Source organism: Emydura macquarii, unplaced genomic scaffold (assembly GCF_026122565.2).
Source record: "Emydura macquarii macquarii isolate MOO-44397 ecotype Brisbane River unplaced genomic scaffold, CSIRO-AGI_Emac_v2 contig_2422, whole genome shotgun sequence".
Classification (NCBI taxonomy): domain Eukaryota; kingdom Metazoa; phylum Chordata; order Testudines; family Chelidae; genus Emydura; species Emydura macquarii.
Genome location: NW_027132559.1, coordinates 35,968,097 through 35,981,373, shown reverse-complemented (window position 1 = coordinate 35,981,373; position 13,277 = coordinate 35,968,097). Strand labels below are relative to the sequence as shown.

Here is a 13,277-nt window from a genome sequence, read left to right as displayed (position 1 = left end):
AGGTCATTCCCCAATCTCATGAATAAATCTAAAGGTGGGAGTAGGGGAAGAAATCACTATACCTGTGATCCCAAACACAGCTGACAGTCTGAAAACTATTCTATTAAAATTATTTTATAATCCATGGTAGGATTACACCTGAAGAAAATCATTAACAAGTCCTGATTCTGCAGGAGCAAGACTAATCCCAGTAGAGCAATAGACAGTTCTTTGTTTTGCCTTGAGCCCCAACCAAAGCTTTATGTCAACCATGATATGATGCTTTATATTGCCTGTATTGTTAGTCTGATGAAATAGCTGAACTGTGCAGTGGTCTACTATTGAAGCTACTATGCAGTTTTGGAACTTGCTCCTTCAGTCCTTAGGAAAGCAGAATTCCATGGGCTTTAATGAGAGTTTTGCCTGAGTATACAATGCAGAAGTGCACACATACAAACAAAAACAGAACTCCTGGTTGCAAGAATTGCTAAATGAAATGTTCAATTTCCAGAAAATAGTTTCAATAGAAGTAAAACAGATGAAGGACATACCAGGTACTGCAATAGCAGATGACAATAATATCAGAGAGTGTAGAAAAAAATTCTAATGTAATCAAAGAACGAGAAATAACTATGGTTGCTGTTGCTTGTGTTTGTTTGAAGCAAAAGATATTGCATATTTTTATTGTTAGAACTGGGTTTGATGTAGGAGAATTTTGTGATATACCAGCAGAGAATAAATTGTTTTAGTCTATTAGTGAAAATGTACAATCAATTCTAAAACAAAAAGTAAATTTGATTCTTTAAAAAGTTTATATTTATTACCTGTATGGTCCTTGCAAATTTTGTCCATACATAAACTCAAATTTTCTTTCCTGAGTCAAAGTAACAACAGTTCGAATATTTTCTATGGCTTCAGTAGCAATCTGTAATAGAGAGCACATGCTCATTAATAGAAAAATAAGATCCTACTGCAATTTTTAATTCTGACCTGGTTTAAAAAAAAAAAAAAAAAAAAAAAAAAAGCTTAGGATAAATGCTTTAAAAATCATAGAACTAAATTTTCAATACTGACTAGTGAGTATGAGTGCTCACTTTTAGATGGCCTGATTTTCAGAAAGTGGATGTTCAGAATTTTATGAAAAAAATCAACCCTCTTTAAGGTATCCCAAATTGGATAACCAAAATTACTAGTCACTTTCAAAAAATTAGGGAAAGATTTTCAAAGGCACAAATGGCAGTTTGGCACCTAAGTCCAATTAATAAATACAACAGGGTGAGATTTTCTTAAGTGGCTACGGGACTTAGGCACCCAACGTCTATTGAAAGGTAATGGGACTCGGCTGCTTAGCCCCCTAGATGCTTTTAAAAATCCCATCAAGAGCCTATAGTTTATTAAGGGAAATTACTTTTCGCTATTTCATATGAGCAAGACTTCTTATAATCAAAAGTCAAAGTATAGGTCATAATAATAGTTAATTTTAAATTTAGTTAAGCTTTTTTTCCCCTCACATCCTGCTGTGAACATAGATTCTGATACAAGATGGCCTGGAAACAAAAGTAGCAGAAATATTCAGAATTAGGAAAGAAAGTAACAAACAGGAAAGGGAAGCAGTGAGTTAAAAGTCAAATAGCTGAGGGTAGAACTCAGCAACTAATTTGGCTCTGTATTTCCAGCGCTCCTGCTTCTTCCACAGTTATTCCTGGACTCTGAAGCAAACTGCAATTATTTGGATGTGTGATTAATTAAAAATAATATTATGCAGAGGAAAACTAATTTAATAAAACAAAACCTGTAATTTCTGAATAACCAGTGAGGCTGGTTTAAATTGCTTCTCTATTATGCACTCATGTAAGCAAAAGAACATTTCCTTTATAATTAACTTTATTTGTAATTAAATATGTATAATTGCTCAGTCATCAAGTTACTTTATTTTAATGGTGACAAATGCTTAGTAACCCATTGAAGACTTCAAGGATCATAAATCATAGGCCTCCTACACTAAACAAAAGATAACTGAAATGAGTATTTAACTTTCATCCTTCATCTGGATAAGACAATAGGAGTTAAAAGCTAGTTTAACAGGCACATTATTCCCTCATTAGTGTCTTTTTTTCTAAACAAAAGCAGAATAATTGCCTACATCAACTAGACATAAGAATATGCAGTGACAAAACTGTTTAACATTAAGAGCTAGACACTGAGGCTATGTTCAGATTGACGGTGGCAAAGTCGCCACCGCCAGATCGATCTTCCTTGATCGATTGAGCGGTCAGTGAGACCTGCTCAATTGATCAGGAACTGACTGAGGAAGTCCACCCCCTCAAGCAGTGTAGCGCTGAGCCAACGGGAATGCTGTTCCTGTCGGCTCAGCAAGGTGAGAACAGCGCGCAGAAGGGAAGCAGAACAGTTGACGCCCGTTGACTGCCGCTGAAGGGCAGTTCTGCTCTGAAAAGTCACTCTAAAATGATACTAATGGGGCTTCATGTTTGTCTTTCAAGGACTCCAGATCAAATCTGCTCTGCTTACAAGTAAAAAATATATATATTTTTTCTAACTGCCAATCCAGTAAACTCATCTTTGATTCTGAGTTTTTCTGTTTATGCATTATCACCAGTAACCCTGACTCAGCTGAGGTGTATTGTAGTTGTAGTGAAGGCGCAGTTGAAATACACACCTCTATATGCCTCAAGGTCAAGAATCTCCAATTAGAACAATTAACAATTCTGCACAAGGCAGAAAATAACGTAACAGATTTGTCTACTGGCTGTGCATACAGCTCTGTTGTGAACAAGGGAAAAATTAGGTGAAAGCCACACATGGCTAAGAAATTAATGGTTAAAACATAGTTCACATGAACCCCAAGCCTATGTTTTATCACTACCACTCACTTGTGTGACGTTGGGTAAATTGCCTTAATTCTCTGCCAGTTTCCTCACCTGTACAATGGTGATAATAGCTATTTACCTCAAAGGGGCATTGTAAGACTTAATGTGTTAGTTCGTAAAGTTCTTGTAAAGCCTCAGAAGGAGGTTGCTATAGAAGTGCAAAGTATTATTATTTATGGTAAATACAAGACAGTTAGCAGGGATGACTTGAATCCTCTCAGCTATTTATTAAAATGTCTCTGGGGGAGATTAACAGATGAATACCCTTAACAAGTCTCAAGGGCGCAATATTCCAGGATACATGAACTGACCTTGCCGAGAAACTGCTCCAGAGAAATCCTGTGTCAGCTGAAGGTAAAAGTGAATTTATCCTTTTGTTTACATGAAAAAGCCTACAGGAAACTTTGGGGAACCCATAAGAAAATTTTCTGGTTGGCTTGGAAGGAAGGAACTCCCTTCTGAGCAGCTTTCTACATGTTATGAAGCAAGGAAAGAGAGAAACTATGAACAAGACTTATGATGTCCAGAGCCTTTAGCTGACGCCATCTCCTTCTCAACTCTACGTGACCACAGTAGGATGGTAGGAAGGGGAGCATAGAAAAGGCAAGTGATACCTAGGCTATGAAACATGCTAAGTTACATGTTGACACTGATTGAAGTGCTCACAAAAGGGTATATCTACACTTTGAGCCGCTCAAGGAAACCTATTAACACTAGCTCTGAGCTAGCGCACTAAAAATAGAATGTAGCACAGCGGTGCCAATGGCAGCAAGGGTTAGCTGCCTCACGTGCATGCCCATCACAGACACATGGCATGTACCCGGGGTGGCTAGCCCCTCCCACTGCTCATGCTGCTATGGCTACATTCTATTTTTAGCATTTTGTTCAATCAAATCTAGCACAAATATGTTTCCTCAAGCTGGTAATCACACCCCCAACTTAAAGTGTAGGCATACTCAGAGCTATCCTTTGGATGCCAAGTTAGGACCCTCAAACTTGTCAGAGGTTAGGAACAGGGAAGTGATAGAAAACTGCCCTGCTCCTACAGGAGATTTGGCAGGAAGTGAATCCCACTTCTTTCAACTTTTCCTTTCAACAATTTCTTTAAACTCTTCCTTCAATTCTTTCTTTTCCATCCAGGAAAGGAAAGACAGAAAAAGACTAAGGAATTGGTGGGCAGTTACCATGTCACTATCATGCATTCTTGCTTCTTGGATGGTGAAGATGTACATACAGTTTCAGACAGATAGAGGTAAGGTGGAAGAAAAGGGAGATGTGGGGCAAACTGAAGAGAGATGAAACAAAAAAGCAAAAACAATGCTAGAAAAGAAAGAAGGGAAGGACAAAAAAAAAAGAAAAAAAAAAAAAAAGAAAAGAAAGAAGAGGTATGTGCTCTTAAGAGCTTAGCATATTCTGGGTGTTACCACAATGCAAATAATATCAATCAATAATAGATGTTTTCAGTTTTGATCTCCATATTTAGCAGATACATCAACATGTGAAAAAAACAAAACACAATAATGCAATTTCCCTAAGAAAAAAATATATTCTTGATCAATTACTACGCCCTGTTAAACAGGACTGTACAGAAAAAAAATAAAAAGAAAGATGAACTTCATTTGAACCCACCTTTCCTGCAACTTCCAGTTCTTGTTTATCCTTTTTTGCATGTCCAGACAACATTTTCATTTCAATTATTCCTGCTATGGCAATGACTGGAACAATGACTAAAATCAAAAGGGTCAACTGCCAGCCATAGACCAATGATATAATAACTCCAGTTCCAAGGTTAGCTATGTTTTGGGCAATTAAAGCCAGTCTGGCACCTGTTGCCTGAAACAATAAAGCCCAAATAAAACAACTGTATTCCATAATTTTGCATAAAGCAGCAACATGAAATTAGACATGAAAAATACTTTTGAACTTGACCATCTCTGGAAACCAGGATTATTCCCCAGAGTATTATCTAGTATAGTTCTACCTGTCTCGAAAATTGGAGTTTCTGCATATCCTTTGGAAGATCACTCCACTGTCTAGATTGCCTACTCCTGTTATCTTCTGCTGCTGAGCTCTCTCCCCCCCTCCCCCCATTTTCCATATGATCACTGCAGATTCTAAATTGTGATTTATAGGCTCCACTAAAAAAGCTAAACAGGGAGTTTATAAATCTCATATTTTTGCATTTACAAATATAACTTAAAATCTGCCAGGAACATGCTGGAACATGCAATTGCCTAACTGACAGAGGAGGAATTTGAGCTAACCAAATTTTCATCACTTAGACCCCAATACAGCAAAACACTTAAGCATGTGCTTACCTTTTAAGCATGTGAGTAAACCAATTGAAGTCACTGACTATTAAAATCCTTAAACTTAAGCACAAGCTTAAATACTTTGTTGGACTGGAACTTTAGATTCTATGGCCATAGGTGCTACATACACACCTAATGAGATTAGATAGACAACTTTAAATAGACAGACTCCTTGAGTATATAAATTCATAGTTAATTGGATTCATAGTAGAGATAACAGCATTGAACCGTAATAAGATTATAAGCACAACTAGTGTACTGAATATTATAATGTAAATATATGTTACGTTCTCTATCTTTATAAAATACATTGGTGTGATATCCAAAACCTTTCGATAAATAATAATTTTCAATTGACACCAAATTTAGGATTGTCATGAAACAAATGAAATACATAGTGCAACATTACTGTATGCCAACCCAAATATGAAAAATGTGAAAACCATCTATATTACTTACTCCTTTCACTTGTGAGGCATCATTAGCAAGTCTTGTAGTTAATGCCCCAGTGCTGTTTTTAGGGTCATCAAACCAGCTGATGTCCTACAAAATGACATGAAATATATTTACTAGAATCTGAAAAACTGTAGTTTACTTTCCATAAACCACAAAATAAAACAAATGAAAAATTAGGGCTGCATAAGATAATTGAAATCAATTGAGGTTATAAGAGGACATTGCATGTGCATGGAGTTTCGGTTCTTTAGATTTAATCAGTTTCTGAGCCCTGTTTGTGTAATAAACATGCCAGAGTACAAAGTATTATATAACTCAAGCAGGGGCTTGCACAAGGGGGAAAACAAACAGGGGCACTTGCTTATAATTGGGGAGGAGGACACAGAGCTCCTCTACTCCTCTGGGGCCCAGCAGGGAGGGCATGCACAGAGCACCTCTGCAGCCCTGGTGGGGGCACAAAATATGCCCCCTCCAAAAGCACTGGCATTTAAATTCCTGCACATGCCCCTGAACTCAAGATGAGCAAATTAATTGAATCTGTATATTCCAGTAATTTTCATTAACATCAACAGAATTGCGTTTTCTTGTGCTAACTGCAATTTCAGCAGGTGTTATCTATGTAAATGGATTGCACATAGTTTATTTTTGGTAATTAGGAAAATTAGAAAATTAATATTAGGAAGTTTGCCACTTTGATGAGTATAGTCTCACTGACTCACTGACTGTAAAGACTATTAAAAAATTAACTCTGATTAATGTGGCATTTCTTCTCTGATGTAGCTAAAACAGGTCTGTTAGGTATTTTACAGTATAACAAACTCCTATGAAGTCTACAAAACATCGGATGAGTCTGCCCTGAAAAGTCTCTGAATTTTGAATGCTGTTGGCAAATCTTTCTGGAGTCTGAAAGAACATCTGTAAAATATCTATGCAGGGTTGGAAAAATTATTAACACCCCTGTACCAAAACTTGAAAACAATATCCTACTACATTCTGCAGAAATGTAGGCCCAAAGCTTGATTCTGTTATATTGATTCTATGTGAAATACCCTTATTCTTTTGGTATGTGACAAACCACCACAGCAGTTTCTGTGAAGCTTTGCATTTTGGGTATGTAGGGTGATCTGTTTACTATTAATAAGTTTGTTTAAAACCACCATCTGTTTGTCCAAAACTAATATCTGGTCATTGATTATCCTGTTTGTAAAGTTACCAAAAATCATTCTGTGAAACTGTTGCTATTATTGAAATACACGTGTTTTAAGATCACTGCTTAAAATAACATCAGTAAATGTTCTGAAACAAAAAGATTCAATATTAAATGAGGATGTTTTATAATAATAGTAAATGTTTTAAATAAAATAAAAAATTTTCTAAAAAAACACTTGCCTGTTCCAGTTACAATTTTTAAATAAATATTAAAAAATTAAAATATAAATAAATAAATAAATAAATAAATAAATGTGTATGTTAAACCAAAAAGTAACAAAAAAGGCGCTGAAGATTGCCCACCCTAATGACCCTGAAATCCACCTCAAAAAACAAAACCAAAATAAACTATAATGAACAACAGCAATGGTCATCCTTGCAAAACATGGGCAGTTAATAATCACATGAAAATGCAAAATGCAGCATAACAAAGCAAAACCTATAAAATGGCATAAAAGCTTATCCCTATAAAAGGGGACAGAAACATGAGGACTTTGGGTTTGGTTCTACAATCATCCTCCAGGAGCATCGGTGTGCACTGGCAGACCCCTGCTCCCTCCCTCGTGTCTTAGCCATCTGGCCAGTGGGCTAACACGAGCAACAAAGGCTGGCAACTATACTTCATCTTTGTAGAACCGCGCACATGCATGTGCGTGCCTGCGTGTGTGTGACAGAAAGTGTGCAGGCAATTGCTTTTTGAAATCTTTGTATTCACAATAAACGTGGCATATTGCCTTGTCCCCCTGAATAAGATCATGCTGTTTATTTTATAATTATAACATTTTGGTGGAGAAGAGCTAATTAATCATACTCTCTTATATCTCTGAAGCAATATGGGTTAATATGTTTAGGGTATTAATTAGGTAAAGCACTTTGAAGGTGGTAGCTCTTGAGTTAAATGAAAAAATATACTATAATGCAACATTAAGGTGACTTATTTAAACACCAGAAAAGTCAGAAAATGTAAAAGTTAAAGTTTTACAATAACATTATTTCATCCACATTACATATTAATTAATTGAAAATATAAATTCCTGGTCCTGAATCCACTTGAAGCACATGCCTAACTTTAGTTATATGAGTTGCATCCTTTGCTAGATGTGGCCTATTTGTGTAAAGATTAGAGTTGGAAGAAATTTTTCAGTTGAATAGTAAATTCACCAAAAAGTGCAGCTATAATACAGGTAACTAACCAGGGTTTTTTTGAGGGTGATGGATGCTATTCACTAATACAAGTCAAATTCAGTCAATAGTTGCAGTTGAATAAATAACAGGGGGAGGAGAGGGAATGAAAATGTCAAAACAAACCATTCATTTTGAAACAATGTTTGAAAGGTTTCCTTCAACTTGAATGAAAATTCAGTTTTGGCCAGAAAAATCAATTATTCATTCAGCTCTACTAATAATGTGGATGAGCTAAAATTACTGTGAGAAGCTTAACTTTTACATTTCCTGATTTTTTTTGTTTTAAAGTACAGAAGTCTTTTCTTGTATAGAACAAATATTGACTTTACATTGATTCTTTGTTTTTTTGTTTTAAAGAAAATAAAGTGAAAACAAGATAAAAAATAAACTGCCTATGCAAGATAGCAATTTAAAATGGTCCCAGCTTGGCCTTGAAGTTCACAGCACATTCAGATGAGTGGGGTGCTGTGGAAGAGAGCTTGTTGAAGTGACTGGGATGAGGATGAGATGGAGTTCTCTCTAGTTGGAGATATACTTCTTCAAGGCTAGGCTTAAAGGGAAGCAAATATCAGAAAAAGTAATAGATAAGGGTAGCATCAACAGAAAAAGATATTTAGGTCCAAACCTTTGAGCAGATGCATCAGAGTAGGGAGAGTGTACAGGCAATCCCTTACCTCCAGTACATCAGTGTTCAAAGAAGTCACAAAGTTCCAGGCAGGGCCTTCTGAACACAAAGGGTGCAACTAGCAGAGCCACACACAGAAATGGGGCTGGCATGACAGATAAAAGGCATGGACAAGGTCCTTCTCCTCCCTGCTCATTGGCTAGCAAGTGGAGGCTGATGTAGTGGGAGTGCATGCTTCCCGTTTCTAAAAGGTGCTGCAAGTCCTTTTGCTGAGTTTGCTGTTGCCAGCATCTCCAGACAGCATTAGGTCTCCTGCTATTTTATGGACTGTTTGAGGACTTCTGTAATATGGGAGTTCCATGGATTGTTACACTTCTTGGGCCTAACTTTTAAGAAGACCTTGACTCAGTCTCCACTTTTGTGAGTACAGTCGGTTAGACGTGTAAATTTTATCATCATTTGTGGCAGTAATTAATTATGAATCCCATTATGTAGGTGCAGTTATCTGGAGGTGCAAAACATTGTACTTAGAACAAGAGTCCGAATTTCAGAATCAGGCTCCTAGAGTGCACACTATGCTCTGAGTAGAGTGACCAGATGTCCTGATTTTATAGGGACAGTCCTGTTATATGGGGCTTTGTCTTATATAGGTACATATTATCCCCCTCCCCCTGTCCTGATTTTTCACAGTTGCTGTCTGGTAATTCTAGCTCCAAGTCATACAGATAGGCCATGTCAACACTCAAAAGTTACTCTGATTTAACTAAGTAAGCCAACCCACTTGTGTAGACACTCTTAAACTGATTCAGAAGTGCCTGATTTTAGCTTAAGTCATATGAATACAAGCCTTTCTAAAACTGATTTGAGTGTCTATATAAGGGGATTGCACTTAATTATCTAAATCAACTTCTCAAACTGATTTAAATAAATCATAGTATGACTGGTAATTAAACTTGAAGGTATTTATATGACAGCTAAACAAACAAGCATATAAAAACTCTGGAAAACTAAATACATTTTAATCTTACCTGTCTAAGCATTGCTTTAAATGCCATGAATCGAAGCCTCATTGTAAGGATCTCTCCAGCTTTGCCAAATGTGAAACCCTTTGGGAAGAAACAGAGTGGTTATTATATAATTACAACTATTTGGTCATGATCAGATAAATACAGTCATATGCAAAAACACATTTTATAGATTGCACAATATTTTACTCTGAATAATAAAAAAACATTTAAAAGACAGAGTTAGTACTTGTGAGGGGCAGCAGATTTATAGCACAGAAATTTAAGTCCCTTATTCCTAAATAAAAAGTGTACAGCACAGGCAAATTTCCCCACGTTACTCGACTAATGTGCTTCAATTTCCTGTCATAACTACATGGGTCATATTCAAACCAATGACTTCAAGGTAAAAGACTCAGGGTGAAATCCTGCCCATTGAAGTCAATGGGCAAAGTTCCCATCAACTTCAGTGGAGTCAGGATTTAACTCTCAGTGTCCCAATACAAAACACTTAAGCCATCCAGTCCTAATACATCAACAGTGCTTGGTAATCAGCTAAACTTATTTTTAGTCACAGGCATGAATCACTGTAATGCCATAGGAAGTAGGTGATAAATGAGACCATCATGACAATGAAAATGATGGGGAAACATGTTATTGCCATTTTTTTGTCATGACAACTTTTGTCAGTAGTGTTGTCATAATTTAGCTTATTACCATACTTTCTACAACTGCAGCTGCGAAACATCTCAGAAACTACTGCAAATATTTGTTCTCAGAATCTACTGAAAACATTTCTACAGCTGAAAAATTTTATAGTATTTCAATATAAAACATGGACACAAATATATATCTGTAGCTCTATATAATATAAAGAAAAATTACTATAGCACTTTTATAGTGAACAAATATTTATTTTTCTCTTAAGTCTTAATTGTTGGAACCTATACAATAATGAAGTCAATGAATTACCACAATAATGTGACTTAAAAAAAAAAGGATAACTGGACACATTTAAATGTGCATCTTAGAACGCATGCTATATAAACAACTTATAAAATGAATACATCTTTGTATTAATTTCTTTTCACTAGTTTGGGGATGCCATATCACAACCACCTCTGCCATACATTTAATTTATAAAATCATTCCCAAATATATAAAAAGAATAATTTCTATTGCATATCAAACCTATTGTAAATACACACATATAGTTAAATTTTCAAGACTCAGGCTCTATGCTACATCGATATATAAAAAGAGACATTTTTATAAGCCAAATGGGTAATTGCACCAACAGATACCTGCTTGTGCATGCAAGTGTGTGTTTTATAAACACACACCCCAACATGTGTGCACATACTGTGCAGGTGAAACTTTTGCCCTTACTCTATTTAAAAAAAAAATCTAAATTAAAAGGCCAAATTTCAAAATTCTCTCTCTTAATTTATATCCATATAATTTCTGCTGTGGTTGCATTCAGATACTCCAATCAGGATTGGGGACCTATTATGCTAGGCACTGCACAAATACCAAGGAAGAGAGAGTCCCTATCCCAAAAAGAGTTTACAGTCTAAGGCCCTACACATTCGAGTTGTTCTTTGTGGGAAGCCCCCTGAATACAACTCCACTGACTTCAATTAGAGCTCCATGTGGGCACACATGTCCACCTATGCCATCCATATTAAAGGACCAGGGACTAAGAAAGTGAACAACATAGGAATGGTGTGATTTTCAGGGGAGAAATATGTACACTTTGTATATACATTTGTCATGGCAGCCTCAGAGCAGCTGGGAAAATAAAAACTGAGAAGCACACAGGCCAGCAGGTCAGAGAAAGAAGGTTCTGCCACTAAGCTGATGAGAAAGTGCCTCAGAATGACAAAGACCCAAAGAAGGGATGACCAGAGCCACAGGCTGCAGAAGCCTACAGAACCAAGGGAAGAAAGAAGGAGCTGCAGGGAGAATTGTGGAGGACTGATTCTGCCTGTGTGGGTTAAAGGCTGTGAGCCAGAACCTAGTGGAGTGGGTGGGCCTGGGTTCCCCTACCTATCCCTTAAGAGCAAAAAGGGGGTTCCAAGCCCCTTGAGGGCAAGGGCCAGATAACCCCCACCAAACATAAACAGAAGCCCGATGGGACAGAAATTAATATCCTTGCCTCCAGAACAGGACTATAAAGACTCAGATAAGAAAGGCAGATTGACCACCCCACTGATCTGAGCGGACTTGCATAGTGCCCTGTCTGACCAAAGGGGGGCTGCTGACACTTAGTACTAGAAGTGTACTATCAATTATTTTTCTCCCTTGTTATGTGATTCAAATACACTGAAAGCTTAATATCTTTCAATCTAGTTTCTAAAACAACAATTATAGTAAAGGTAAAATAATAAAACCTACCTGAAGAAAAAAAGTAACAAAAGAAATGATCCCAAGTGCTAAAAATAGCAGTGAATACATATTGCTCTTGTTTCTTACAATGGTCTTGTCTGTTTCTGCAAAAATCTATTAAAGAGAATTCAGATTTCATTTTATTTAATTAAATTATGTACAAATCTTCCCATATTACATTGCTGATAATGTTAACAAGGATAAACAACTGTAGAATTTGAATGATTTTTTCAGTTCTCCTGTGTTAATAATGACTTAAATATATATATATATATATATATAAAAAACGGGATTAAGTGGTACGTAAACCACGTTTGGGCCGTTTGCACAGTGCTGAATTTCACCCTACATGCACTTCTTGTGGCTTAGACAAAAACTTAGAAATCATCTTTTCTTTTTTTATGTGACAGTTCCAGACACTTATTAAGCTCAGTGAATTAAAAATATGAGTTAATTCTGAACAATACCTTAAGCATTATCTTTTCAAGCCCCACTGGTACCTTATGGAAAACTATTAACACTGTTTTTAAATATAGTTCTGCTTACGTATCATGTATTGTCTGCATTTTTTGCCTTTTAAAAAAATGATTTAAGATAGATGAATGTAAGCAGGTTCTATATTGCTCAGATTTTACTTGCTTCTACTACACATTCCTCCCTTGAAATCATAATACTCTTTTTGTAACACTTATCTCAACAGCAGCAATCAGATGTCAACAAAGAGGAATATGACATCCAGTGAGGAATAAGAAATACATGAACTACATTGCATCCAACGAAGTGGGTTTCTGCCCAAAAAAGCTGATGCCCAAATAAATTGGTTAGTCTTTAAGGTGACACAGGACTCTCGCTGATGAACTACTGGTTCATCCATGTGCCATGAGGATTAAAAATACAAAGAAATAGAAAAACAGAAAATATAGAATAAGTCAGCTGGATTGTTTAAAAAAAAAAAAAAAGTTCCAAGAGCACTGATGGCTTTAAAATTGAATAAACAAAAAATATACGTTTTTCAAACACCTTTTTATTTTCAAAAATAAAGAACATACCCAAAAAAGAAAGCAATTTTAGGGTAGTTAGGATAGATTAAACAAGTATAAGTTATTGCGAACAGGGTTGGTATTTGTGGTTTGGAATTGAGATGTACAATGATGAGCGCAACGCACTTGTGAGGATGATGAGGTAAAATTCATTCCAGAGTATATGGCCAGCACAAGCACTTGACTACTCA

General features: G+C 36.3%; 1 protein-coding gene across 3 annotated transcripts in view; it reads right to left on the bottom strand.

Moving 5' to 3' along the window:
* Window positions 1–13,277, bottom strand: part of LOC137162440 (phosphatidylcholine translocator ABCB4-like) — a 115,203-nt gene that overhangs the window by 29,278 nt on the left and 72,648 nt on the right. For 2 of the 3 annotated variants that reach the window (XM_067562263.1, XM_067562264.1), the window contains exons 18-22: window positions 12,056–12,160; window positions 9,683–9,760; window positions 5,639–5,722; window positions 4,497–4,700; window positions 804–904 (exon numbers count right to left, since the gene is read on the bottom strand). In XM_067562263.1, coding sequence (XP_067418364.1) covers window positions 804–904; window positions 4,497–4,700; window positions 5,639–5,722; window positions 9,683–9,760; window positions 12,056–12,160 — 572 coding nt within the window. Of the gene's footprint in view, window positions 1–803; window positions 905–4,496; window positions 4,701–5,638; window positions 5,723–8,414; window positions 8,580–9,682; window positions 9,761–12,055; window positions 12,161–13,277 lie in introns of those variants that run through there. The other variant, XM_067562265.1, reaches the window with a different exon arrangement.